The 26,642-nt window shown below is 42.1% G+C and overlaps 1 protein-coding gene and 1 long non-coding RNA gene across 4 annotated transcripts in view; one reads left to right on the forward strand and one right to left on the reverse strand.

Annotated features, from left to right (window-relative positions):
- ATP2A2 (ATPase sarcoplasmic/endoplasmic reticulum Ca2+ transporting 2) overlaps positions 1–14,844 on the reverse strand; it is a 51,865-nt gene extending 37,021 nt beyond the window's left edge. The window contains exons 1-4 of one of the 2 annotated variants that reach the window (XM_053370056.1): positions 14,601–14,844; positions 13,565–13,582; positions 13,394–13,476; positions 1,646–1,750 (exon numbers count right to left, since the gene is read on the reverse strand). In XM_053370056.1, the coding sequence (XP_053226031.1) occupies positions 1,646–1,750; positions 13,394–13,476; positions 13,565–13,582; positions 14,601–14,718 (324 nt within the window). In that variant the 5' untranslated portion in view covers positions 14,719–14,844. Of the gene's footprint in view, positions 1–1,645; positions 1,751–13,393; positions 13,514–13,564; positions 13,583–14,600 lie in introns of those variants that run through there. The other variant, XM_053370055.1, reaches the window with a different exon arrangement.
- Positions 14,845–16,104: 1,260 nt separating this feature from the next.
- On the forward strand, positions 16,105–26,271 carry LOC128403949 (uncharacterized). 2 transcript variants are annotated; one of them, XR_008328026.1, is made up of 4 exons: positions 16,105–16,275; positions 21,143–21,278; positions 22,684–22,886; positions 23,762–26,271. It is a non-coding gene; the product is annotated as an uncharacterized LOC128403949 (long non-coding RNA). The 2 variants fall into 2 exon arrangements; XR_008328025.1 differs by lacking the exon at positions 16,105–16,275 and having other exon boundaries at positions 19,324–21,278.
- The last annotated feature ends 371 nt before the right edge of the window (positions 26,272–26,642 follow it).

The raw sequence follows: 26,642 nt of genomic DNA on the forward strand, positions 1-26,642 counted from the left end.
ATGGATGACCAATTTATGTATTCATACTGGCAACTACTTGATTTGACAAATATAAATGTGTTAAAGTGCATTTAAGACTCAAGCTGTTCGATGAGCCAGCAAAAGGAAACAGTCAAAAAAATAAAGGGTTTTCAAGGTTCTAGTTAGAACTAAGTATAAAAGAAAATCTGCTAATGTGTGCTGTGAATGTGGCCCAAATCTGCTGCCACCGCCTGACTGCCTGGTGGTCTGCTGTTGTTTGCATTCTCTTCAGTTAAGGTGGTGCCAGAAGGATATATGTAATATGAAGGAAAGGGGGTGTAGTGAGAATCTAGAGCAGGGGTCAGCAACCATTTTCAGCCGTGGGCCAGTCCACTGTCCCTCAGACCTTGTGGGGGGCCGGACTATATTTTGAAGGGAAAAAATGAACAAATTCCTATGCCCCACAAATAACCCAGAGATGCATTTTAAATAAAAGGACACATTCTACTCATGTAAAAACACGCTGATTCCCGGACCGTCCACGGGCCGGATTGAAAAGGCGATTGGGCTGCATCCAGCCCCCGGGCCTTAGGTTGCCTACTCCTGATCTAGAGCTTGAATGCAGAGTGGAAGGAAAGGGGGACCTTTTTCTGCCTTCCCATTTCCAGCTACTCTCTGAAGACTGAAGAAAGGACCCACATAAGAGTATCTGTAGGGTAGGCAGGAGAAGCATTTTGCAGTCTTCAGATGAGGACTAGACCATATGAAAAATTAACATAGTATTTTAACTGGAGCTGACAATATACACAATTCATTTTCAGCTTTGTTATCTTGTAAAAAAAAAGAGCTTAAGTGCAGCCGCAACCCAGGTTTAAGGTGCCATATGGCGATTAGCTTTTATATATCAGTTTCTACCACTGCCTGTTACTATAAACACATACATTCTCAAATACACAAAACAACCAATTCACATGTCATATAATTATATAAAAGACAATAAAAGCATACCGAGGAAGTAGTTCAGGGCAAATTGGGTTTTCCTAACCTTAATGGCATGTCAGTCCATGCATGCAAGTTAGAACTACCATAAATACACCATGCAGAAGCAATTCAAATTTTAGATTTAAATAAGCAAGTAAGATTTCAGTGTCATGCATCAACTATGAAAAACACATGCATCACCTCATCCCCCAAAATACTCAATTCTCATAAATGACCTAAATGGAGACAATAGATGTACCACTGTTTTCTTGTTTGTAACACAAAAAATCTTAATTAAAACTAAAAAAAAAAGACCTAAAGTTCAGCATTCTTCACAAACTCTCAAAATTTAATTTCTAGTACAGCAGATCCATCCTGTAACTTCCTGATTTCAAAAGAAACTTGTTACACAATATGGAGGGCTGCTGCTTAAGCAATACAAGTCCTAAGTTTCCTTGGGTTCACTTAATTAGTTGCATGGCTCTTTGGATCCTGCAGTACTTCTACAATGTAGAGCATCTCTCAAATAACTAAATCTGAAATGCTGAACTATTTCCACTATTTCACAACTTGCATCTACTTTCAGGCTAATCAAAAAAATATATAGTAAATTTACTTAAAATTAGTCTGTACAAGTTGCAGCCTATTGGAACAATGTTTATGAAGTTTTCCAAGATTCAAGCATTACAAAATATTCACTCACCTGCCACACACCCACAATTGCATTGGCTACCAATATGAGTAAGATTACAAAAGGCTCTACAAAGGCTGTGACTGTTTCTTCACCTTCTTCAAACCAGGCCAACACCTACAAGAGAGATTGAAGAACAGGTCATTTTACATATTCAAATATTATATACTGTATTTTCTATAACAGTTGTCTTAATTTTAGCTATATGTTAGTCATTGGAAATTAGATATATCCTAGGATTTATTGCACCAGTTAAAAAGAAAAGTCACTTAAGCGACACATTAGAAGCTAAAAGCAAATTTCATTTTACAAAAATAATCCCATCTTCACCTTCCCAAATGGCTTGAATTTGAAAGTACATTGCACGTTAGAAGGCTAGAATTGTAGCTTTTATTTTCAAAACAAATTACAAAGTTTACCTTTGTTAACAATGCCTAAATAAATTAGAGTGAGGAAACACACACATATATATACAGTGTGTGTGTGTGTGTGTGTATAATTTTTTTAATAATGTATTTTTCTCTCTCGGGTAGCTTACATGGCAATGTTAGAGGTTAGTCTTAAAAAATAAAATCCGGAGACACAATCTGTAACAGTTTCTTAAAGATAAGACTTTAGTAGTTCAATACATAGTAAGCTTTGTGCTACCATGCTTATGCTTGGTTAGTTTGCTATTCTGAGATTGAAACATGGTAATATTTATCAGGTTCTAAACTGTCATTATAATCTGCTACTAAGTCCCACATTCCTTAAAGCCAAGCCTCCTCTCTGTTAACAATAGAGAAGGTTAAGTCATGTAATACTGAGCGGTCTGGTTGCAGGGTGATCAGGAACTAGAATGTAGTTGACATTTTCTGGATAAGGTCGCCACACAGTTAAGAGGTGCATATGTGCTAAAATACTGACAGGGCACTAGAAAAACCAAAGTGATTAAATCATAAAAATGGAAGAAGTGTGGAATGTCTCAGCAAAATTTCATACAATACTGCGTGTGTGTATTTTTTAAAAAGATGTCAGACCCAACAGAGCTCAAGCTCAGCTTGCAGCTATCCCCTTATTTAGATTCATCAGCATAAAGAATAATTTACTTTCATATCAGGTAACGTAGGAAAGTGCCCTCCTAATTATTTACAGCTAAATGCAGTCAAGTACTCTCTTGAATACATGTAGTTCCTTGATTGTATCTACATGGGTGCTCCCATAGCTACTGGATATTATAAAAATCCATGATAGACTTTAAAAAATGAAACTTGATCTTAGGTAGATAAATGCCTTTATCAAAAGGTTTCTGAGCCCCTGAGCCCTAGTTTCCCCCAAAGCGTTTCCTGTGCTGACTCAGAAGTCATCCCAGACCACTTTTAGAAACCATCTCCAACACAAACATGAAGAGCTGCTTTCAGCGGGAAGAATACGCAAGAGCAGTGGAAATCCTTATACAAACTGAAAGAATTACAATGTGTGGGGTCACCCACAATGTTGAAACATAATTAAAGTTAGGGAGCCAACAACAAAATATGGCTTGTGCTGTGCTGGGTTCACATGCGCCACTAAACCATGGTTTAATGTTACATGTGAACCAGGTCACTGAATGGGGTACTTAAGAGTCACAGCCAAAATTTCATTTAATCTACACTTACTTCGTAGCCTGTATCAAACTCTGCAACAATTAATGCAGAAAATATCTACTACTATATTCAACATATTGTGCAACAGGAAGTAAAAATCAACAAACTTAATAATGCTGAAATCATTAGTGCTTGGAAGCCAGTCAATAGGAAGCTGGAAGAAGAGGAATCTTGTTAAGTAGAATTATTTTCCAGGTGGGTACACAGGCTGTGGGAAATAGAGAATGGAGGAAATGCTGTACTGCACTAAAGGCTATAGGGAAGGCAGTTTCTAGATTGAGGGGCATGGTAAATCTTAAATAGAGGAAAACTCCATTAGAAAATCACCTTCTGGTGGGTTGGAATGCAGAATCTAGATTTCACTCCTAAATTTAATCTTGGCTCTTTTAAATGGCTGTTGCTACAACTTATCATTAGCCACTTGATGGAGCTCCAGTTATACAGCTATGATGTGACTGAAGTATTCAGGATCCTAGTACTAAATAAAGAGATTAAATGCCTCTGCAATGGCATCTATCAATGGAATAAGAGCACCAGTAAGACAGCCAATTTTTTAAAGTCCATCATGCTCAATATGACATAAAATAAAAACAATAAATATTTCGTACTGATTTAAGATGATTAATTCACTTCATAAAATTTATACACTTCATTGTAAAAATACTCTCAAAGTGGTTTACAAAAAGATAAAATAAGAAAATCAAGAAAATATTATTCATCCAGATTTTTAGGCACATTACCTCCCACTTAGATACAGGGAATGTATTACAGTACAGTGGACCCTCCGGATATGAACTTAATTCGTTCCGGGGGTCCGTATGTACCCCAAAAAGTCCGCATCTAGAGGTGTTGCTTCTACACACACATGCAGCGCCGCTGATAGAGCGCTTCTGAACATGCGGCGAAACCCGGAAGTATACATTTCTGGGTTTGCCGTGTTTGCAACCTGAAAGTTACGTTACCCGAAGGTAACGTAACCTGAGGATCCACTGTATACATATCTACATGTTTCATGCTGGTCTTTAATTTCTGGCTCATGATAAACTGATTATCTTTTGATCCACCTTTCTCTACAATACCCAGCACAGACAATGGGCACCGGAGAGGCATCAATTAGAGGAGGAACTAGAAGATGAGAACACAAATAACTGACTTCCAGGCCACAAGAAGGGAGTGAGACCAGTTCCAATATATCCCATCCTAAACTCTTATAAGCATTTGCTGAAGTTTCCCATACACAGCAGCTTTTTCTTAAGGAATTGTGAGGTCTAGAAACCTGCTGTGTAAACTAAATGCTCAAATTGTCAAATGGTTCATTTCATTAATAGCAGCCATGCTGATTTTAGATGCCTTGCTAGATATAAAGCACCAATTACAAAAACCACATCTTACAGCTCACTTTTCTCTTCCAAAGAGGATGTAAACTTTAACAATGAGCTGTGCCAACCTTATAATGAACAATTTCCTTTATGAGAGGTTAGTACAATTATCATGAAAAAGTTGAAACTGGAGAATTCTATGTAAAGATCCACTGTAGCTGCTATCTGCCTTTCCTCTTCTCTACATTCACAAATTATAAACTAGTCACTCATGTATTGCATTTTAAAGCCAAACTTCAACGTTTGCCGGCATTATAGCAAAATACAAAATTTAGCATATTTTAATTATTTAGACTATTTGTTGTACATCATCACAAGATCCCCACAAGCAAGCAAACCAATCAAAATATACACACTGAAACCATAAAATCGTTAGTAAATACAAATAACTGTCTTGATATTTCTTGTAACATTTTTTTAAATTCTACCACAAAGCAGTCCTATGAACTGATCTTGATTAGATTATCATTATTCCCTTTATAATGGGATTCTTGCTCTGAAGTTCTACCAAGCTCAATGGCCTTACTTCCAGATACACAGATATAGGATTGCGGCTTTATATTGCTAAGACTTTTAGAAGTGATTCTTTGAGTTGTAGTAATATGTGCTGTTTCATAAACCTTCCAAAAATGTTTAAAATACCACTGCTGCTTACAAAAGATTATGAGACCTGAAGCAAATAGGTACACCAACTAGGGATGGGCATGGAATAGTAAGCTATAGGTAGTCAAGAGTCTCTGAGATCCTACAGTCATAGTTGGAAGGGACCACAAGGGTCAACTAGTCAAACCTTCTGCAATGCAGGAATCTTTTGCCCAATATGAATAGTTATTTGCAAGTCCTGAAAACGTACATGCAGATTGGTATCAAATGTTTAATGTCTCTAAACATCATGTTTGTCACCTTTTAAGTTCTGAACTACATAGCAGACATCATACAATGGTGTGTGACATTTCCATACCACACAAGACTATTAACACACGTTTAATGACCAATTGTTCTCACAAACAGCAATCAGTTGAGGTGGCAAGCTTGGATTGTTTCAGGTTGGAAGGGAAGAGATCACATGACAGAACCCACCCACCCCCGAAACACTCTTGCACACACACAGAAAACCAACATGCTATCCTAAAATCCTACTCCTGGACAACCTGCTTTCTATGTGCAGGGCATTTTGTGTGTATTCAACCATGTAAGATTCAGCCTAGTGTATAACACGATATAGGCCCAAGCTTTAAAAAGGAAAGACAAATGTGAATGTTTTGGCATGTTAGCACTTGGGATTCCTGTGTGGCTACTGGCTGTGTGAAAGGTCAAAGCTTCTAGTGGGCATTTGGCAGACTTGGTAGAAGCAGTCTGCTATAAGACAACTGGGGGTAGGCAGACCAGTTCTTAAGAATTGTCATCACACATAAAAAAGACTATGCCATTATGTATTTAATATATTTCTGTGCAGGATTTGTACTCTAGTCACAATGAACTCACCAGTGAAAACTATAGGTGAACACTTGCCCCAGCTTGGGTCTGATCCTGAGTTGGTCTTTGGAGGTTCTTGAAAACAGCAAGTCTCACTGCTTCCATGAGCCTCCAAAGATCAGCTAAACACAAACATGGGTAATACTAATGGACCAGTGCTGTATCTAATGACTAATTCTGAAATAAAGCAGAATTAAATTCACTGCCCACAAGCCTAAAGATCTGATTTTGGGTCATGAATGAGATTAGCATTACAAACATTGTAAAGTGCTAGATAAAAAATAGCACATAGAACATGCATCCCACACAATTCCAGACTCTCCCAAGTGTCCCTTTTTTCCAGCAATAGTCCCACATTTACAGAAGCTGCCCTGGTTTCTGATTTGATCCCAGAATGTCCTGCTTTTCCTTAGGACGTCCCTATTTTCATTGGAAGGTACAGAGTTATGTAAACCCCGAGCCAATGAGATAAATACAACCTTTAGAAGACATCTGAAGATTTTTAATGCTTAATGTTTCACTATGTTTTTATATATGTTGGAAGCTGCCTAGAGTGGCTGCGGCAACCCAGTCAGATGGGCGGGTTTAAATACTGTAATCAAATTTTTATTATCTTTTTTATTATGGAATAGGACATCCCTATTTTCACTGGAGAAATGTTGGAGGGTATGCCATTCTCATTTAACTGGATTCACGTCTCTGTCCAACTCCTGCTAAAATTAGTTGTTGTTTTTATGCACATTTAGTACTTTTTTGGAATTCACAATACCTTATTAATGCTTTTGTTTTACTCATGCTCTCTGGAGTGCTGTATGGACTCTTAATGGCATACTGTTTTTATTAATTTACCATAATTCATTTAAAATTAAACAGATAAAGCATTCCTTTGCAATAGTTTTGATAACAAGTTATCCCATACAAATTATTTTGCCCTAGAGACACTGTCCACAATCAATTCAGGTTATTTCCACTATTTCCATGATTCACAGCCAAAAAACTCTCCCTATCAGTTGTTACAGAAAGTTAGTCAATAGAGGAGCACCCACCGCTTAGATATTCTATCAGTTATTTCTGTACATAAGTACCATTTGCTATAATTCAGATAATAATAATAATAATAATAATAATAATAATAATAATAATAATAATTTATTAGCTGCTCATCTGACTGGGTTCTAGGCTGCTTCAAATTAAAATTAATTAAAACATCAATTAAAACATCCTGGAGGGAGGAAAGCTACACATTCTTAAGTTAAGCGAGTTTTTTAAAATTCTACAGTACTTCCCATTACATATTTTGTTTAATCCAATGCTACACACAGTGAAGTAGCCAAATACTACCACAAAGATAATTTTCTAAGCAGTTTTGGGACCAAAGATGTATTTAGTTGATCACTGTGCCCATTCTGCTAGATGCACAATAGGATTAGGTATTCTACAAGCATTAAAAAACTTTTGTCAGGTAAATTGCTAATTTATGTTACAAGTCTGTCAAACAAATACATGGTCAAAAAGGCAGTGAATAAATTAATAAGATGATTACATGACTTCCAGATGCCTCCTGAAAACAAATTTGAGGGGGAAATGTCCACAAGTTGTCCAGGGAGGTCATTATAAAAGGAAATTGTGTTTTTTATCAGAATGCAGGCAGCACTTTTACATACCAAGACTTTTCTCACCATTTTATATAACATGTTCGATCATTCCCTTAATCTGTCTGGTGTAGAGAAATGAATAACTCAAGCCAGCTTTCAAGGCCACATAAAATGAGCTGCATCCCCTCTTCTACACTAACCAAGTAAAATCTTTAACACCCCTCTTTTATATTTTTTTACTGCAGTGCTTCTTAATACATTACATATTATTCTTTACAGCACTGGTCTTTAAATGGTGAGTCAGGATCACAGTTTGATCCAAGGTGGGCCGTAATAGGAGCACTACCACTACACAAATATTATGGTGAAAGATTAAGAAATGGGTCCCCAAATGCATGTTTGGGTTAAAAGTGGGTGCTGCCTCTGAAAAGGTTGAAGATACAGTACCTGCTTTACAGCATATCAAATACTTGATAAAAATACTCAATGTTTAAAGGCTGCCAAATTTCTAAAAAGAATGATAAAGCCACCTTCCTTTCTAAACTCTCATATAGCGTATATTTTCTAATCTCCACTATATGGCATATCACACATAAGCATAGATCACATCTGCTAGAATCTCTCTTCAATCCTGTTTCAAAGTTTAACAAAATTAACAAAACTAAGTTCAATCTGCCAGAGAGCAGGGTTTTATTTGTAGTTACTGGAGTTACCAAAAAAGAGGCTATTGGTTTGGCGGCTATGTAATTTAGGCTACAAGTATCCTACTCTGTAAGAAGCAACATCAGATACATAGGCCAATTCTCAGAAGTCAGAGAATGCCGAAGCTAGAACACTGTGTATGAATGCTTAGTATGAAGGATTGTGTCTTTGTGAGTAAGATGATCCTTCATGTTCCAATAACTTAACCTTATCTATGTTGCATCTGTTATTCTCCAGCACCAGGATAACAACTGTGTGTACTAAATTGCCCATGCCAATTTCATGGTCACTATTAGAAGCACAGCAAGCCATTTTTGTTCAGGAAAATAAGTAATGTCACATCTCCCAAGATGCATTATAGAATCAAGGCTAATATGGTAGGAACTGGTGCTAGAGAAAGGCCCTCCCTGACAATGGAGCATAATTCAGTGATAGAGCACATCCTTTACCTCCTGAAGTCACACAACCTGTAGTGAGAGGATCTTAAGTGGCACAGCTATGAAACACCTCCTAGGCCTTCAAGAGCTACTGCCCGTCAGAATTAGACAACATAAGAAAGGCCACTGGTCAGGGCAATATGGCATCATACTTTCATAGGGCAAAGAATATTGTATTGTTTTTATGCCACTATTCCACCCAAGGATCTTAAGGTGGAATACACAGGTTCACCTCATTTTATCCTTAAAAGAACCCTTTGAGGTGGGATAATAGTGTGCCCCAAGATGACAAAGTGAGCTTCACAGCTAAGGAGGGATTCAGACCAGTTCTACTCCAGCACCAACCACACTGGTTCATAAAAATGAACCAGATTCCTGCCATAGAGTCCAATATTTATAATTTCATTAGTTGGAATTACAATATTTTCCTTCTCTTGCATGTACTACTTTTCCTAGTCTAAAGGGTAGTGGTTCTCACATTCTGTCCTTATTTTACAAACAAAGCACCATGCATACAAACTTTAGGTGTTCCGAGTTTTAAATCATCAACAATACTGTTCAAGACGAACATGTAGCAAGCACTCATCAGCAGAGAAAGGGGAAGTTGCATATTCTTATTATTTTTACAGACCTGGAAGCAAAATACAATCATCCAGAATGTCACACAATACATAATTCTCTGCACATTAAAGTAACCTTCCACAATCTTGTTTTCTCTGATGTTGTTGGACCAAACTGCATCATCCCTGAGCATTGGCTATGCTGATTGGGAATGATGGGGGCTGTTGTCTACCGTCTGTGGAACCAAGATTGGGGAAGGTTGTATTTAAGTAAAATGCTTGTTTTGCAGTAAAACAGATAAAAGACACTGTCTTATTTCCCTCAGAGGGGAATTGCAAAATTTATAGGCCCAAGTTTTCCCCTAATGTACACTTCACAGTTGTCCTTTTAAGCACTGCCTGGCCTCTTTGTAAATTAATCATCACAACTCCTCAGGAGCACAGTTCTCCCATTATTCTGGAGGGAAGAGGCTTATTCAAGTGCACTTCACTATTAGGGCCCTTTAAATACTTTGTTCCAACATTAAGATTCCAAATCGCATCAGAAATTCAAGGGAAAAAGTGAGGAAGCATCTTTTTTAGGTCTCTGAGTGCAATACTTGTTTCTATATTGTACACTTCAACCAACTGGCAGACATGACAGATGTTACACTATACCAGTGATGGTCAAACTTGGCCCTCCAGCTGTTTTGGGACTACAATTCCCATCATCCCTGACCACTGGTCCTGTTAGCTAGGGATGATGGGAGTCAATAGTCCCAAAACAGCTGGAGAGCCAAGTTTGGCCATCACTGCACTACACCATACTTCTAAAAAGGTTTAATGTGAACATGCAGTGTGCTGGTGCATTCAAAGTTCTTGCTCCACTCCTCCCCAGTTTCTGCTACACTGCCAGGAAACAAGCCTGGCTTGTCATGACGTCTAAAACCAGGTTCATTGTTTGGAGAGAAACAAGCCACAAGTAGTAACCAAGGTTTATTTTTAGAATACGAATCATGGTTTGTTTGGGGAAAATCAAACCATGAGCCGGGTTTCAGATATCACAACAAGCCAGACTCCTACTTGGTTCCCTGTGGCAGAGCAGAGGAACACAGCATGAACTTTTCAGCAGCATGCACCAGCACACTAGCTTATTCACACAGAAACAATTTATTCTTCAAACTATGGTTTAATGTGTGATGTCAATAAGCCTATAGGCTAGAATATTGTCAGCTTTGGACCTATGGAAACTTAGCAATTCTAAAGCCAATCTTAAAAGCTTCTGCTAGGATTGCATTTCAACATCCACATGCAACCTTAACCAAAGAAATTGTTCAACAGCAACTATTCAAGGAGTACAGTCATTTTTTTAAATAAAATAGCCAATAGTGAGTAAACTAACACAAGTATCTTTTATCTATACTCTATACAGGCCTGCATTACTGAAATCAGCATAAAATTAAACCTCAAGATTACAGTGGTACCTCCAGTTATGAACTTAATTTGTTCTGGTGGTCCGTTTGTAACCGGAAACCGTTCTTAACATGAGGCGCGTTTTCACTAATGGTGCCTCCTGCTGCTGCCGCGCCGCTCAACTTTCGCTTGCATCCTGGGGCAAAGTCCGCAACAAGGGGCATCTACTTCCGGGTTAGCACAGCTTGTAACCCGAAGTATTCGTAAGGAGGGTGGTACGTAACACGAGGTTCCACTGTATAGCAATAACTTTTAATAATTCAGTTAAATAAGACTGTATGGAGAACAAAATTATTCACATTTTTCTGCTAGCTTTTAACTCTGGAATTAACATCCCCCAGATTCAGTTTCAAAATATTAGAATATACTCTGGAGAAATAAATTCACTGGTTTGCTTCCTGGAAATTGTTTAAGGAAAGATTCTTCCAGGAAAACCTAACCCACGCTATAATAACTGTAGGGAATTCTATGCATAGTAAGTTAAGGCATGTCATCTCACGTTGTTAATGTGCACAGCTTTTCAGATGTAGTGCTCACAAATTGTCTGCTTTCAGAATGCATAATTCTTGAGCATTTCTAATCAAATCATAAACACAAATAATGGACTGTCACTCAAATTCAGTTCAAACCTGGTTTTTTATGAAGTGTTTTTTATGCAGTGAAACAAACTACAAATTGGTTTTTCAAAAACTTGCAATTCTCTGCTCAGGTTTATAACCAATAGTGCTATTTTAAAACTGCAAATGTATTTTGAATATGCACATGTGATCCACATTTACTAACATACCCTCTAGTGAACCCCAAAATGGGTTGGTCTCATCTCATACTCACAACTTCCTTTACATAAAATGTTTGCTCATTTTAAAATGGCATAGTCATACATAGTTAACTTTTGTAAGAAAAAAACCAGAATGACTAAGCCAATCGTCTCCACAAGAAAAATCAGTGCCAAGCTTTGACTAACTGCAATGATGCATAAGTACCAGAACTGAAGACCATCTTCTTTGAAAGCACATGCCAGTGTCAAGATATCTGAAACCCTCACTGGCTCAAGAGCAGCAACATACTATGCTACATATTAGTACAAGGGGTAACCCTCCTCTCACCCGTTTTTTCCGGATCGTATTTCCTACTGCCACAATTATTTTGCAAACACTTAAGAGAGTTCTGCACCATTTACTGTTTTCTACTCTTAAAGCTTCTAAAAAGGCCCCAAAGATTAAATTTAGTTCCTCTGAAAACTGCCACATAAATCCATAATTGGGGAGAGCCATCTTGGAGGTTTCACATATGACCCATTTTTAAACCCCCTTCTTCCCACCACAGTGCCTTGTGATCCCTGAAAAGCTGCTCCTGGAAGTAATGGGGCTCTCCATAATTGCTAATACGTCACAAAAAGCTGCACTTAAAGGGGAACTCTAGAGTTGCCATATATAATGAAAGCACATGTTGGTGTGCACAGTCCTACAAACCCCAGCCTTCTCTAACCTACCTTTCAGGTTACAAAGAGCTGTACATTCTTTATCTCCATCATCCTCACATCAACCCTGTCCATAGTTTAGGCTGGCACAACATGCCCAATGCTACCAAGCATTTTAGAGCTAAAGTCTCGCCAAAGAGAACCATGCCATCCTGTTTAAGTATCATCTCCACATGTAATGCTTTTACGATTTACCCCTTCCTTTTCAGCATGTCAGAATGTGTGAACCATGACCACCCTCTGTTTCAATCTTTGCTGCATATCTAACTGTTTCTCCACAAACACAGAGCTGGCATCAGGCAATGTTAAATCTATTCAACGGCTTTTAAATAAGGAAGAAGTAAAAATATCCAGAACCGGTTTCACAGTCCCATCCTACCAATTCTGCATGTAAAGCAGGAGGCTTCCCAAAGGTCAGTTACCAAATTTGGTCAACAATGGTGCCATCACTGCTGTCATCATTCTTGTCACTGTCAAGAGCAACAACTGTCACCTTGCTATTATCAGCGAGGGAAGGCAACTGGAATATTCCCCCCATGCAAATTCTATTTACAGTTTGCATTGCATCCAAAAAAAGATTTCCAGCAGTCTCAGTTAGTTTCATAACAATCAACCACACAAAGAATACTAGTTCACCTCCTTACTGGGGCCAAGGTTAACAGGCAAGAACTGGGAGATCCTACTTCAAATGAAAAAATATCATCGATCCCATGGATACTATGTATCAAAAAATGTTAGTGTGTATCTGGTTTAACTGGTATGCAATCCTGCCCCCACATGAAAACACAACTTTGAACTGCAGTATCCCAGCAAAATCAAACTTGTTCTGAGAAAATATGGTTAGGATTGAGGTCAAAGTAACTGCACTAAAATCCAGAGACAAAACACTTTCTGGTAGAAAACATGATATTCAGTCCCAAGGCTAAAACTTAAGGCAAATTAAAAGATATGGTTTTTGCACTTCTCAGTTTAAGAACTTTTGAAGAATCTGCATGGCAGGTTTATATACATGGCAGGTCAGACAAATATGAAATAAAAAAGATAAGATACTTACAAATGATATACACGCTGCCAACAACAAAATTCTAACTAATAAATCTTCAAACTGTTCGATAACAAGCTCAAGTAAAGTTTTTCCTGCCAAGAAAAAATGTAGACATAAGTTGTCAAATATACACTGATTAACGTCATATAGAAATATGAAATGCCTCACAAACTTGCTTACCTTCTTCAGCCGGTAGCTCTTTAAGAGATAAAGATTTCCGGAAAGCACGTCCAAGAAAGGAAGAAAAAACAAGATATTATTAGAAACTAGTATAATAGGATCCATACTTGAAGCCTCAGCTGCATTAAAGGGTTTTTTAGAATGTTTAACTTAATATCAAAGGCACAAACAATGTAATGGTTAAGGTGCCTTCTTTCACTGAGACAAGAGAGCAGGCCTCAGGCTCCCAGCATTTTACCCTAAGCATCAAGCTAGTGAGGTTACAAATTCAGCCAAGTCATCACTGCTGCCAACCATAACTTCTAATGGAGCTTCACACACAGGGTCAAAGGTGTTTAAACACACACACACCTCTCTTAAGCCTCAGACAAACAGATTTTATTTTTCCCTCAACCTTCCTTTTTCAAAAAGCAAGGAGGAAAGAAAATACACTTCTTCACTTTTCAAGGGTAGCTCCCTCACCTCTGGCCCCGTCATACAATTTCCTATGCAAATGCCGGTTTTGCAACACAGTGAAAGCAGTGTGCCTTCTCGCCCCCTCCCGCACCTTCAGAATCCTCTTTTTAAACCAAGAGCGTTTAACAGGAATGAGGAACCAAGCCGGAAGGAAAAGAACAAAAGAAACAAAGGTCAAATAAGCAATAGGCTAAGATGCTAAGAACGGGAGGGAAAAGAGAGATATAAAACGTGTTCCGTGTAAAACAGAAGCAGCTCTGCCCTCGTTAAAGGTGAAAGGGAAGCGGGCGGGCAGCTTGTAGGCTGGAACAGCCCCAGAAGCCTGGGGCACGGAAGGGAACCCACGAGGTGGATCGAGAGTCAGCCATCTTCTCTCTCCCTTTCCTTTTATTCCGGTTCCTGAAGCAGATGCCGGTTTTTTCCTGCGCGTGGCTGGCCACACGATTAGGCCTTGGGAAGGGGCCGAGGGAAGAGAAGAATGGTGATAAAAAGAACTGCGGAGGGGAGCGCGGGGGGAGGCAATCCCAGCAGCATCTCCCCTCCGGCGAGGAGGAGGAGGCGGGCTGCTGCTCCGACCTACCGTTGGCGCCCCATCTCTCCTTGAGCTTCTTGACCTGCTCCAAGCTGAGCCCGGTGCTCTCGTTGACGCTGAAATAAGCCAAAACTTCCTCCACGGTCTTCGTGTGCGCGTTCTCCATGGCTGAGGCCGGCGGAGGAGCAGCAGCAGCAGCAAATGGAGCCTCGCTCGGGTTTCCCTCGCCTTCCTCCGCGGCCTCTCTTCCTCTTCCTTCTTCGCAGCAGCAGCAGCAGCAGCAGGCAGTAGGAATAGCAGCAGCAGCAGCAAATAAAAAAAAAAGCGGCGCCTACCCTCGCTCACCACTAGCCCGCCTCCCTCCCTTCCCCTACGGATCCCCACTCCTCCTTCCCGGATTTGTCACCATCGAAGACAAGAGATCCGGAGGGGGCCCGGCGCTTTCTAGCAAGGCGAAGCCAGCCAGCAAATCAAGGCTCGCGCACCCCCTTCGGGAGAGCTCTTTCGGGGGGAGGGACGCGGCCCACAGCTACCACCAGGTGAGGGGGCAAGAAACCCCCTTTTCCCCTCCTCCCGCCCCAACTCAGAAATGCTTTTTTTTTTACTGGCAAGGGTGCGTCACCCAGCCCTCTCCGCCTCCCTCAGGGTGACGGGTCCAACTCGAGGGGTGTTTTGTGAAGGGGGCGCCGAAAATAGGAAGAGGGGGCTGCTACCCAAACTGGGGGGGGGGTTATAAAATGAGCCGCCCCCTTTAAAGAATTCCTCTCCTGATTTCGCCGTCGGAGATGCAGTCAGTAACGGGCCTCCCTCCGGGTTCGCTGAGGTGCGAGCGCCTTCAGGGTTGGGGGCAGACAGAACCGCCCCACCCGCCTCTGACGGGGCAGCACCGGCGGCTCCTCGGCGCGCTCTTCCCCGGCTCGGCAGCGCAGGCCTCGGTCGGCTCTCCGGCTTCCTGCCCCCTTTTTGTGTGTGGCGGCGGCGGGGCTTTTGGGGTGTCCCTTTCTCCCGCTTCCTGCCCTCCCTCGTCCCGGCTCCCCTCCCCGGCGCTGGCTGAGCCGGCGGCCGCTGCTCTAATAGAATTTATCCGAGCCAACTCGCGGCTGCCCCTCTTGCGGCCGCGGCATGTGGACGATGCTCATTGGCCGAGAGAGGAGAGCGAAGGGAGGGGGGAAGGGGAAGAAGCTCCGCCCACCCGTCGTGACGTCACCGCGAAAACCCGTATCCTGCTGCTCGGCCCTTGCGCTGCCGCTGCTGAGATTTCGCCAGAAGCCGGGAAGAGGCGCGAGGGAGGGAGGGAGGAGGAGGAGGAGGGAGTCGCTGGTGTCTACAAAACGAATAATAAAAAAATTAGCCCCCCCGCCCCGCGGATTGATTTTGCGGCGCGCGCTGACGCTTGGTTCCGTACAACTCCGGGAACGGCCTCGCTTGGAAAGGGAGTAGGCGGGCGGGCGGGCGTCGAAACCAAAGCAATGTAAACCGGTTTGAAAAGGATCCGAGGCAAGTCTCTCGAGCGCCTTCCTCTTTCCAGCGGAGCTGGGGGAGGGGAGCCGAGCTGCCCGTTGGCCTCCCTGAGGCGACGCTGGGCGGCCGTTGGCCTCTCCGCCCGCCTCCGGGTCCTGTCAGGTCAAGGGGCCGCGTGGCCGGCCTTCACACGCACCCAACACGCCCAGCTGACCTTTTCGACACCTGAGCCTACCTGAATCTTTTAAACACGTTAACATATGTGTGTGAGAACATGTTGAAACGCGCACACGCGTTCTACCTCTCAAGGCATTCTTATTGAGACGGCTTCGTTTTTCTGCCGTTTCCACACAGCTGCCATGAGGGCAGATGCGCCCCCCCCGCGGTTCTAACAGCACTTTTTAATATACAACATGTTTTTTACACTCTTGGCATGTTCACCTCACGAAGTCTTGCCTGAAGTACAGTCGCTATTGTTGATTTGATTAATTACTCTTATCCCCTCAACCCCACCCTTTTACGTCTTCAGACCTGAAAAACAGTTGACAGGATTAAAAGCAGTTGAGGCAAGGAACATATAAGCAGTTGTATAAACTACAGCCAACTATCTGAAAGGACCACAGATAAAAGCAAATAAAAAACAGATTAAAAACCGATCAAAATCATTGGTGGGGGGGGGGAGGAGAGAGGAAGGATGGAACAGAAAATGGAAGGCTTTATGAAATAAAAAACGCAACTCTGACACAGAAGAGGCCCAGTCAAAGGGAGGATATCCCACAATCATACAGTGTCACCACCAAATGGCCCTTTCCAATGTTTCTTGGTCTTCCAAGATGGGCAGTCTTTCCCCTGCTGCCTAGCTGTTAGCTGATAGTAGACAGGACTGGATTCTGACTTGTTATAAAACAGATTCCAGTGTGCCTGAGCTGAAAGTGCTTTGATTTGATCTATTTAAGGTCAAACTCCCAGGCATTTCAACTGTGCATTATGCTGTTTAAGATCATCAGTCTTCAGTAAGTATTGCTGGAACACACAAGAGGACCATGCCTCAACCTCAAGCAGGTGGCACCAACATTATTTATTTACTACTAGTTGCCTTGTACCTGGCATTGCTTAGGACTGTAAGAAGCTAAAAAAGAAAGTGCAATTTTGAAAGGTTCAGTCCACCATCTTGATTCAAAATAGCATCTAATTGTATCCAAACATAGATAAAAACTTGATCTCAGGAACCATCATACAAAATTTGGTTACGATATCTTAAGTGTCCAAATGAACAGCAAACAAATAGATTATTATTATTTTAACAAATTATATTTGGGATATCAGATTACAATTTGGGAGGAAGATTAGCTCTTGCGTTTCCCACCCCTGCGTATTGATATATACTATAAAACTTGGTGCCAGTGGTGTCCTCTAGATGTTGTTGGACTACAGCTTCTGTTTATCGCTGACCATTGGCCATGCTGTCTGGGACTAATGAGAGTTGGAGTCTAACAATCATAGAATCATAGAGTTGGAAGAGACCACAAGGGCCATCGAGTCCAACCCCCAACAACATCTGGAAGGCACTACATGATAGGCTAGGTAAATGTAAAGGTACCCCTACCCGTACGGGCCAGTCGTGTCCGACTCTAGGGTTATGCGCCCATCTCGCTTAAGAGGCCGGGGGCCAGCGCTGTCCAAAGACACTTCCGGGTCACGTGGCCAGCGTGACAAGCTGCATCTGGCAAGCCAGCGCAGCACACGGAAACGCCGTTTACCTTCCCGCTAGTAAGCGGTCCCTATTTATCTACTTGCACCCAGGGGTGTTTTCAAACTTCTAGGTTGGCAGGTGCTGGGACCAAGCAACGGGAGCGCACCCCGCCGCGGGGATTCGAACCGCCGACCTGACGATCGGCAAGTCCTAGGCACTGAGGTTTTACCCACAGCGCCACCTGCGTCCCTACATGATAGGCTATCTTAATATAAAACAAGTGGTGTTGGCATTCGTCAAATGTTGGAGAATACGCATCAACCCCTTCTTTCTGCCCCCTAATGTTTTTTAACCAGCAAAAGTATGCACACCAAGGCAATACTAGAACAGGAAATTCTGCTCCTTCTGAAAAACTGCTTATTAGTACAAAATGCTTCCCTAGATTTTAGACCAGATTTATCATCCAGTGATAAAAGCTTGTCTGAGAGGGCATGATGGGTCACACATTTTATCAGGTAGGAGTTAAAATTAGTACAGTACTTCTCTTGCCGGAAAGGAGCTAGAACCTTGAAAGAAGAATGAACTATCTATGCAGATGCAATCAAAGTGTGGACAGGTCTACAAATAGGCTAATTCTGTCCCTTAAAACCAACATTGGAATATTACTCCCTGCCCCTGTTTACCTCTGTGGAATTTAGATGAGAGCATCAGGCTCTCCTGAAGGGATAATAATTTGGAAACGCATGGTGTTTTCTTGACCAATTTATCTCTCTTCACTGGCAAGCAAGTTATTTTGGCCTGTCTGTGAGAAGGCATCAAAGCTGATTGTAAACTGTGGAAGCAGGAAAGCTTCAGGCAGATTAATTTTTGAGCTGGAGCAAGCTACAGAAAAATGTAACTAAAAGGGAGACCAACACATACGAATTCTCTGCTCCTGAGGAGCTGAGATTGCAGTGTGAATGCAGAGTGGGACCTTGGCAAGAAAGGCAGCACCGCAAGAGGTCAAATTAATTCTCAGTGAAATCCTGTTGGCTTTAATGGAATAAAATCCCTGTTCATTAATCTGATGAAGTTGGCCGTCACTCATGCTGCAAGATATCCTTTCACCTCTAAAGTATTCCTGAATATTTTAATAGAGATTATGAAGGCTTTGAATCAGGATACCTGAAAGCTCAGCATCCAGGTCATGTGAAGTGATAATTAGGCAAAGAGTTACACTGAGCATGTGCAGATTGTCCCTGTTTCATGGTAGCCGTATCCAGACCCCCACAAGTCTCCTGCTTTAGGTTCCTCATCAGGATTTACCTTTTTCATTAAACCTTTGGCCTAATCTCATAATTCTCATCCTGATCCAAAATTATGTCTAAAATTTAACTCAATTTCTCACCTACTCTCTGTGTGAAACTTCACTTATCCTTTCTCCCCCCTTTTTTGTCTCCCTCACAATACAAATATAGTTTGTGAGAAAGACCTATAGTGCAAGGATTTTTCTACTTCTCTTATTCTGCAAATGTTAATGGCACTGTATATATGAAGGTGGGAAAGAAATTGAATAAATGCGCGCGCGCACACACACACACACATACACCCACACACACACACACTTTCTCTCTCCTATGAAAATACAATATATTGGCTAATGGTACTTAGTATAATTGTCCATTCCATTACGACCAAATATGTTACTTTTAGGTGCCAGGCAAAAATGTTTCTTTTCATACAGGCTTTTGGCCTTTAACTTGGAGTGTTTTAGATTTTGTGGCCTCCGCTAATGGGTGGGATGTGTTAAATTGCCTTTTATGCATATAAATGCTTTTAGCTTTTCTGTTTAGTTTTATCTTGGTTTTATTTTTTATTATACCAAATGTGTAAAAAATAATAATAATAATTACAAAATATAGCTCACTGGACAGAATATTAATCAGCCCTGAATACTAAAATATACACACAAGTACCTTCCACTTTGGATTATACTATTCTAGTCTATTGACCTAATATTCCTTCTTCATCTATCTGTATTAGAACCAGACCTCAACATTTTGTCATAGGTTGACCTAAACACAGATTCAATATGGGACCTGTGAAAGAGGATAGGGAGTCAGACAGAAGCATTCTTGATTCATAATGGATGGGAAATGATCCCATTGTTTTGTCCTTTATAAGTTAATTGCTTGTTATCTTCTCCTATGGAGAAAAAGCTGTGCATGAGGTCAATGAGGGTAGCATTTCTCTCTGCTCTGACACTAGATGACCCAATCCTCTCTGACAGGCTATATATTGGACTACAACTCCCATTCGTTCCAGCAGTGCTACCTGAGGATCATGGGAGTTTGTAGTTCGAAACATCTGGAGAGCATCAGATTAGTGAAGGCTGCCATGGGGTGTAATTTTCCATTTCCTCCAAACCTGAGTGGTGCCAAAGGAGGAAGTTTTGGGACAGGAGTTGGAGCAGCCAAGGAGCTGTCCAGCAGGATCTGGAAGGCTGGGCAGGGGACCTCCCCCTCACAGCTGTTGCACCAACAATTTTCAATCAGTAACTGATGGTTTTACAGTAGACCCGGCTCTGCCTCTTCTGGCATCTCCATGGGGCTCTGATCCAGAGCATGCACTAGTAGTACTTACCTCCTCTTCCCAAGCAGGGCTGAGGACAGGGAGGCTTCAGTCTTCCAAACAGTTTGGGGTTTTAGCACAGGGAAACATTTGGTCCCTCATTATTGCAGCCTCCTCAAGAGGGGAATAATTCAGTTCTTTCTTAGGAGTTGTTAACTTCCCAGAGTCCCCATCTGTGCTGGGGCTCAAAGTAGGGTTCCTCTTCTTCTCTGTGGAGAAAGTCTGGTTTGGTTCAGAGTCTGCACATAGGCAGGTACTGATACAGATTCATTTTGGTATTTAGACAGAGGACATCCTCCACTCCCACTCTGGTCTTTGCAATGCAAAAGCTTTCCCTCTGCATACATCCTGCCCATCATCATGGTGGGTATTTCACTAGCAAAGAGTTGCAATCATCTGGCATTAGGAGGAAGGCATTTCAGCTCAGAGAGTGTGGCTTGTTTCAGGCCCCAGCGCTGAAGTACTGGAGAATTTGTAGATACAGAATGAATCAGGGCTTCCATCTTCATTGCCACAATGTGTTACTGGATAAAGCATTTTAAAAAAATGAATGAAAGCATAAATGGGATTTGGTCTCAAGAAGGACATCTGCTTAAAATCACCATGCCCTCACCCCACATTATGTAAGGTGGCAGATTTGTTAGTTATGCTGGTGGCTGTCCTTAATATGTGTGACAATGGAGTTCTCTTTGATGCTCAAATGTCAGGCCAGTGTTTAATGGCTTTGGCTGGAGTTAAGCAAAGCACAGGAGGGTGCCATTCAAAATCCCCATGCAGTTCAGCCAGTTCATCCAAATGCTGACCTGCAATGCCCTTTCTATTTCAGGTTTGGGCCCCATCCATATAGATGCAGACAATATTCAACCTTCTCTCCATCAGACAATAGCCTAGACTGTTGTATGTGTGCAGATGGATAAATAGGGATATGCTTAAGTGTCCTCTGCCATCCAGGTTGAAACCAGGTAGTTCCATTATGTTTTAATCCAATTTTAGCTACAGTTCTTAAGCTGTGGAGTTCAATTCAGACACTATATGACCAGACCACTGTGACTCTCAGCGTTTGTTGCTGTTGTCATAACTGCTCACAGAAATTAAGTTCCCAATTATGCTATAAGTCAGCAGTGAGAGAATGTGAGTGGATAACTATTTTAACTTTCCTATTGAGTAAAACATAGATGATGAAATGGTGGTAGAGGAAACTAATCTATTCCTCATACATTTTAGGCCATGTGCATGCAAACAGGTCTCCTCCACTGGTTGCTGTGACGAGTAGGATTCGGTGCTATCTCAGCAAGTGAAGGAGGAGAGAGCAGAAAGCTATTGTTGGAGGAATCCATTACCAGCTCCTGGTCTTGATTGTTTTTGTGGGCTCTCATGTACCTGAGTAACATTGGGCCCACTCACAGCAGCTGCCACCCACCCACTTTCCTACCTCCTCGGTAGTTAGGTAATTTAGGACTCTGGACTTAACCAACTGACACCTGCCCCTCCCCTCTGGGCCCATTCTCCACTGTGGGGCAGAAGCAGATAGTGACAGTGAAGAGTGGATGGAGCAGCAAGAGTTGCTGAAATTTCCCAGGGAACATAAGGACATTAGAAGAGCCCTGTTGGATCAGACCAGAAGCCCATGCAGTCCAACATCCTGTTATGCTGCTGGCCAACCAGGTGCTGATGGGAAGCCCATCAGCAGAACAGGAGTGCAAGAGCTCTCACTCACTGTTGTTCTCCAACAACTGGCATTCAGCGGCAGGCTGCTGCCTTCGTACATAGCCACCATGACTAATAGCCATTGATAGCCTTATCTTCCATGAACCTGTGAATCCCATCTCACAGGTAGGTAAGTAGGCTAGGGTAGCAAAACAGGAGCAGTCAGATGGCCACTGCTGTCCAGCAGCACATTCAAGAGGGCTGCCATCAGTGGAGGAGGCTTGTGCCAGTGGGGGGGGGGGTGCAGCTGCCCTGCTAGCCAATCACTGACACTAGTCTGGGTCTGGGGGATTGACTGGGAGGCTAAATTAGAAAGCTGTAGGCCTGGGTTGCCGTCTGGCAGCCGATAACCATTGCCTGCAATTGCATAAAAATTAGAAGATGGTAAAGCTGCATTTCTCTGATAGAATAAAACAGCTTAAATATAGCAACTACAGTTGGGTATTTTTGTAGACATCTTGCTCTTTGATATCATGGGAATATGTCAAGCTCTATTTAAGAAGCTTAAAGCTTTGAACTACTTTTTTATTTTAAGAAATACATTTTAGGTGATTGGAATAGTTATACAAACCCAGTAAGGGAAACTTCTCATATGTTGTTTTAAGTGTGTGTAAACGGAACAATTATTTGTGTGTCTGTGTGTATTATCTTTCTTGCCAGGCAATAGTGGGTGTTCCTGTCAGCATCAGGAGGTTGAAACTGGCAAGAGTCCTGAGATTATGGCTTCAAAAGGCAGCAGCTGAATTTCAATGACTTTTCAAACGGGGCTGTTCATCCCTCTCTGCATTTGTTCACAATATAAGTAATGCCAGTGAATCAGTTTCTATGAGCTGTGGGATGAAGAATCAAAGTCTGGGTTGTTGGTATGTTTCTTTCTTTAATTCTCTCCCCCCCACAAACCTCCACATTAATATTTTGTTTGTCAGGAACATTCCTGTTTTGGAACCAGCTTTCAAAACTGTCCTATTCATTGCCTCTGCGTGATTGAATTTTGTATGTACCTACCTGGATCCTGAGATCATCAGTTGCCCTTTTCCCAGTACCTCCATAAGCTAATATATGAAAAGTGGCAAAGAGAATTTGAGTAATTTTGAGAGGTAGTTCCTGGTTATGGAATACCCTCCCCAGAATGGCTTACCTGGCACCAAATTTTCAGCACCAGGTAAAGTCCCTCACTCTGTCAAGGCCAGTTAATTATCTGCATTTCACTGTTTTAGGCTGATGGCTTTAGCTCTGTGTGAATTTCTGCTAGCTGCTGGATTATATAATTTTTGTTAAATTGTGTTAATATTTTCTCTGATGTCATTTGGCGTTTTTGTGTTTTTGTGCTGCTACTGGTTGATCTTATTATTATTTTAGTCTATTTTATGCTGTGCATTTTCTATACAACCTTGGGTAGTGGGTCACTAATAAATGCAACACACATACATTATTTAAAAATTCAAATTCTTTTTGGACATGAAGTTTGTGGTTAAGTCACAATGGGATGATTTTATCTTGTCAATTTTGAGTATTGAATTGGAAGTCACAGCCTTCTCCAGTCCTGCACCACTAGCCCAGGTGCTTTTGGCTGCCTGAAATGTGTCCTCAAACTGTGATATTGCCTCTTGCAGGTGTGTGTATGTGTGTTTCTAAACCCCTGGCTTTTGCATGGCTGGAATGTAGTTTACTAGTCAAAGGGGTCACAACGGTTGCTTTGCTCATTCAGAGAATCTTGCTTTCTCACTTTTTGCTGCAGTCCTGCGCACCACTGACATGCCACCCCCAGAAGGAATGTGGTCCTCAGGCTGAAAAGATTTCAGTGGAACCATAGTAGCCCCAACTCAGTGGGAGTCAATGACAACAAAAGGCAGCAGCGCCCCTTGAAATGAAGAAGTGCTTCGCTGAAAAGTGGTGCCAATAGCTACAGTAGAATTGTTTAAGACTCAGTCAGAGAACGACTGTTGCTGAAGCAACATTTGAGCTCTGCTCTTCCAAATTCTCCAGCCTGAGCCCTGCATAGAGTTCTCCAGGGTACTACTGAAACTTGCCTTGCCTCTGTACTGCTAAGGCTGCTCCTCCAATCAGAATATTATATTGCAGAGAAATAAAAAGAAAACTTTATGGCTTCTAGAAAGACTTGCCTTTCTCATTTCTACTGTTTGTTCCCTGGTTATTCCTCATTTGGAAGACTAGGAGCTTGTCCACCCCAGAGTTCACTATGCGTTCATTGTGTCTTTGCATTTCCATTTAATTTGCATAGTCCACAAGTAATTATCTTCAAACAACTCCAATATTGATGATTCTCCCCTGTGAATTTGGGGTTACCCAATATGGAAATTATCCAATAAATTGAGGGAAATTGATCTCTAAACTTCTGCACTTGAGGGTCACAGATTATTTGGGGGTTTTTTGTGTGTGGGGTGGATGGCTTAGTCATCACTTTCTGCCACTACTTCCTCAATGCTTTCATTGCTTTTCTGGCTGTGCTTGTAACAATACGCAGTGCTCTCCTAAATGAAGGAGCTCACCCTTGATCCCTCAGATTTGCATGAAATCAGAAAAATGCAAAGCAAACCACTCCATATGATTGTGCTGAGAATTTACAATTGCCTGACTCTGTGCTTTTGTGCACTTCCTGGGCAGGGTTTTATTTTTTAAGGTGCTTGCACAGCTATTGATGTGCATGCCCTGTTGGTACTTAATCAGCATAATATAATAAAGAAATTAGAAGATGAGGGCATACACAAAAGGTAACCCCTACTGGTACGAATGAGAAAGACCCAACTAGCTCCTGACATACAAATCCAAGCATGTGCGGGTGTAGATGACTGGCCTAATTTGAAGGTGGGGGAGTGGATTAACAGCTAAATAATGCTCCAACACAGACAAGCCCTACTAATGTACTGTATATTGGCCCTCTTGGTTTGCCATGCAAAGAAGTGTTTGACCCCCCTCTCAGGCTCTGCACTTTCATTTTTGGTTCTGTGTTGCCAGCAACAGTTTGCTGTATGACATTTTCTCAGTAGGTTTCTTCTTACGGACGTTCTTGATAGCTAAGGCTCTGTGTGGCTTCTATAATGTTTCTTAAAAAATGAATTCAACTATCTCAGCCCTCAAAAACATATGACAATAAAAGCTCTATATTAACAAGGTGAGGTGAAATGGGAATGTGCTTTCTCCCTGCCACTGTGCTCCCCCCTTCCACTGTGTGCCGAAAACTGCCCCCTCTTGTTGAATTCTGCAAGAGCAGGGAACGTTCCACAAGACCTTGGTGCTTGACTTCTCTGCCCCAGGGGCAAGGAAGATGAGTAGCAATGCTGCATGCCAGAACACTTGCCTGTCATTGGAACTCAGTGGGGGATGTTCCAGTGGTGGTGGAAGCAGTGGGGCAAGAGTGGTGCCGCTTCTTGCACTTCCACTGCCTGAGGCGGCTGCTTCACCCCACCTAATGGGTGAGCTGGCTCTGCATTGACAAGTTTCTCCTAAAACCCAGCCACTTAGACGGGGGGGGGGCTAACCTATAACCCTCCAGATGTTGTTGGACTCCAACTCCCATCAGCCCCAGTCAGGATGGTCAACTGGGATAGGAGTCACAAGTCCAACAACATCTGGAGGGTTACAGGTTCTGCATCCCTGCTCCAAAGATTTAACCTAAACAGGATATGCCCAGAAGAGACTTTGAGCCCAGAGAACAACATTCACAGAGAGTTCCCAGAGCTCAATATTTTGAGGCTCAGTGTCCTGCTTTTCTCTTTGCCTTGTGCATAGCTCTTATCTACGTCAGAGGGATTTATATGCTCACTGAAATTGTCCTGACCTCCAAACCCTTTTCTATTTTAGGCTGTTTGACTTCTTGACATTTTCCCGGTTATTCTCAGATGTTTTGCTGCATTTTACCTAAAGCTACACTATGCTGGAGACACATGTAAAGCCAACAGCTTTCCCTCTTTAGAGCCATTTAGTTATTTGATTCAGAAAAACGGGTTGCCAGGTTTTAGAATATTCCTGCCTGGCTGTCTCAATTCCTTTAGCTGCCTGGCATGCTAATAGGAAGTAGGTGAAGCATTTCCTGGCATGGAGGAAAACTTTCACTTGCTAGATTTCTGGGTCAGACATAGGAGTAGAGACAGAAAAAAAGTTGGCCTTTTTTTTTCAGAACATTCCACTGCAATTCAATTAACAGTTGGCTGTATTTTAACAGGTTTTTTAAATAAAAGAACCCTCTTACGGATTGCACAAACATGAATTGCAAAAGCAATATTAAATGTGCACAGTGGTGTAACGTGGGGGGTGCAGGGGGGGGCCAGCCGCACCGGCCGCAACATCTGGGGGTTAGGGTTAGGGGGCGCAAATCCACGGGTTAGGGGGCGCAAATTACTTGCCTTGCCCCGGGTGCTGACAACCCACGCTATGCCACTGAATGTGCACTTCCAGATACAATTTTGGGGGGGGGGGTGAAGGATCAATATCTACATGGCAGTTATTGGGAGTACCTGATCCTCTTATGAGCACATTTGCTCTCCACATCACACACAAACAGAAGCGCTTGCTTTCATGGGATAGGACTCAGAGATTCAGGTCGTGGTAGGAGGAAGTGCAAGGCAGAATCAAGGCAGGAACAGGCACCCAGGTGAGCA

This window comes from Podarcis raffonei, chromosome 16, assembly GCF_027172205.1.
Source record: "Podarcis raffonei isolate rPodRaf1 chromosome 16, rPodRaf1.pri, whole genome shotgun sequence".
NCBI classification, from domain to species: Eukaryota; Metazoa; Chordata; class Lepidosauria; order Squamata; family Lacertidae; genus Podarcis; species Podarcis raffonei.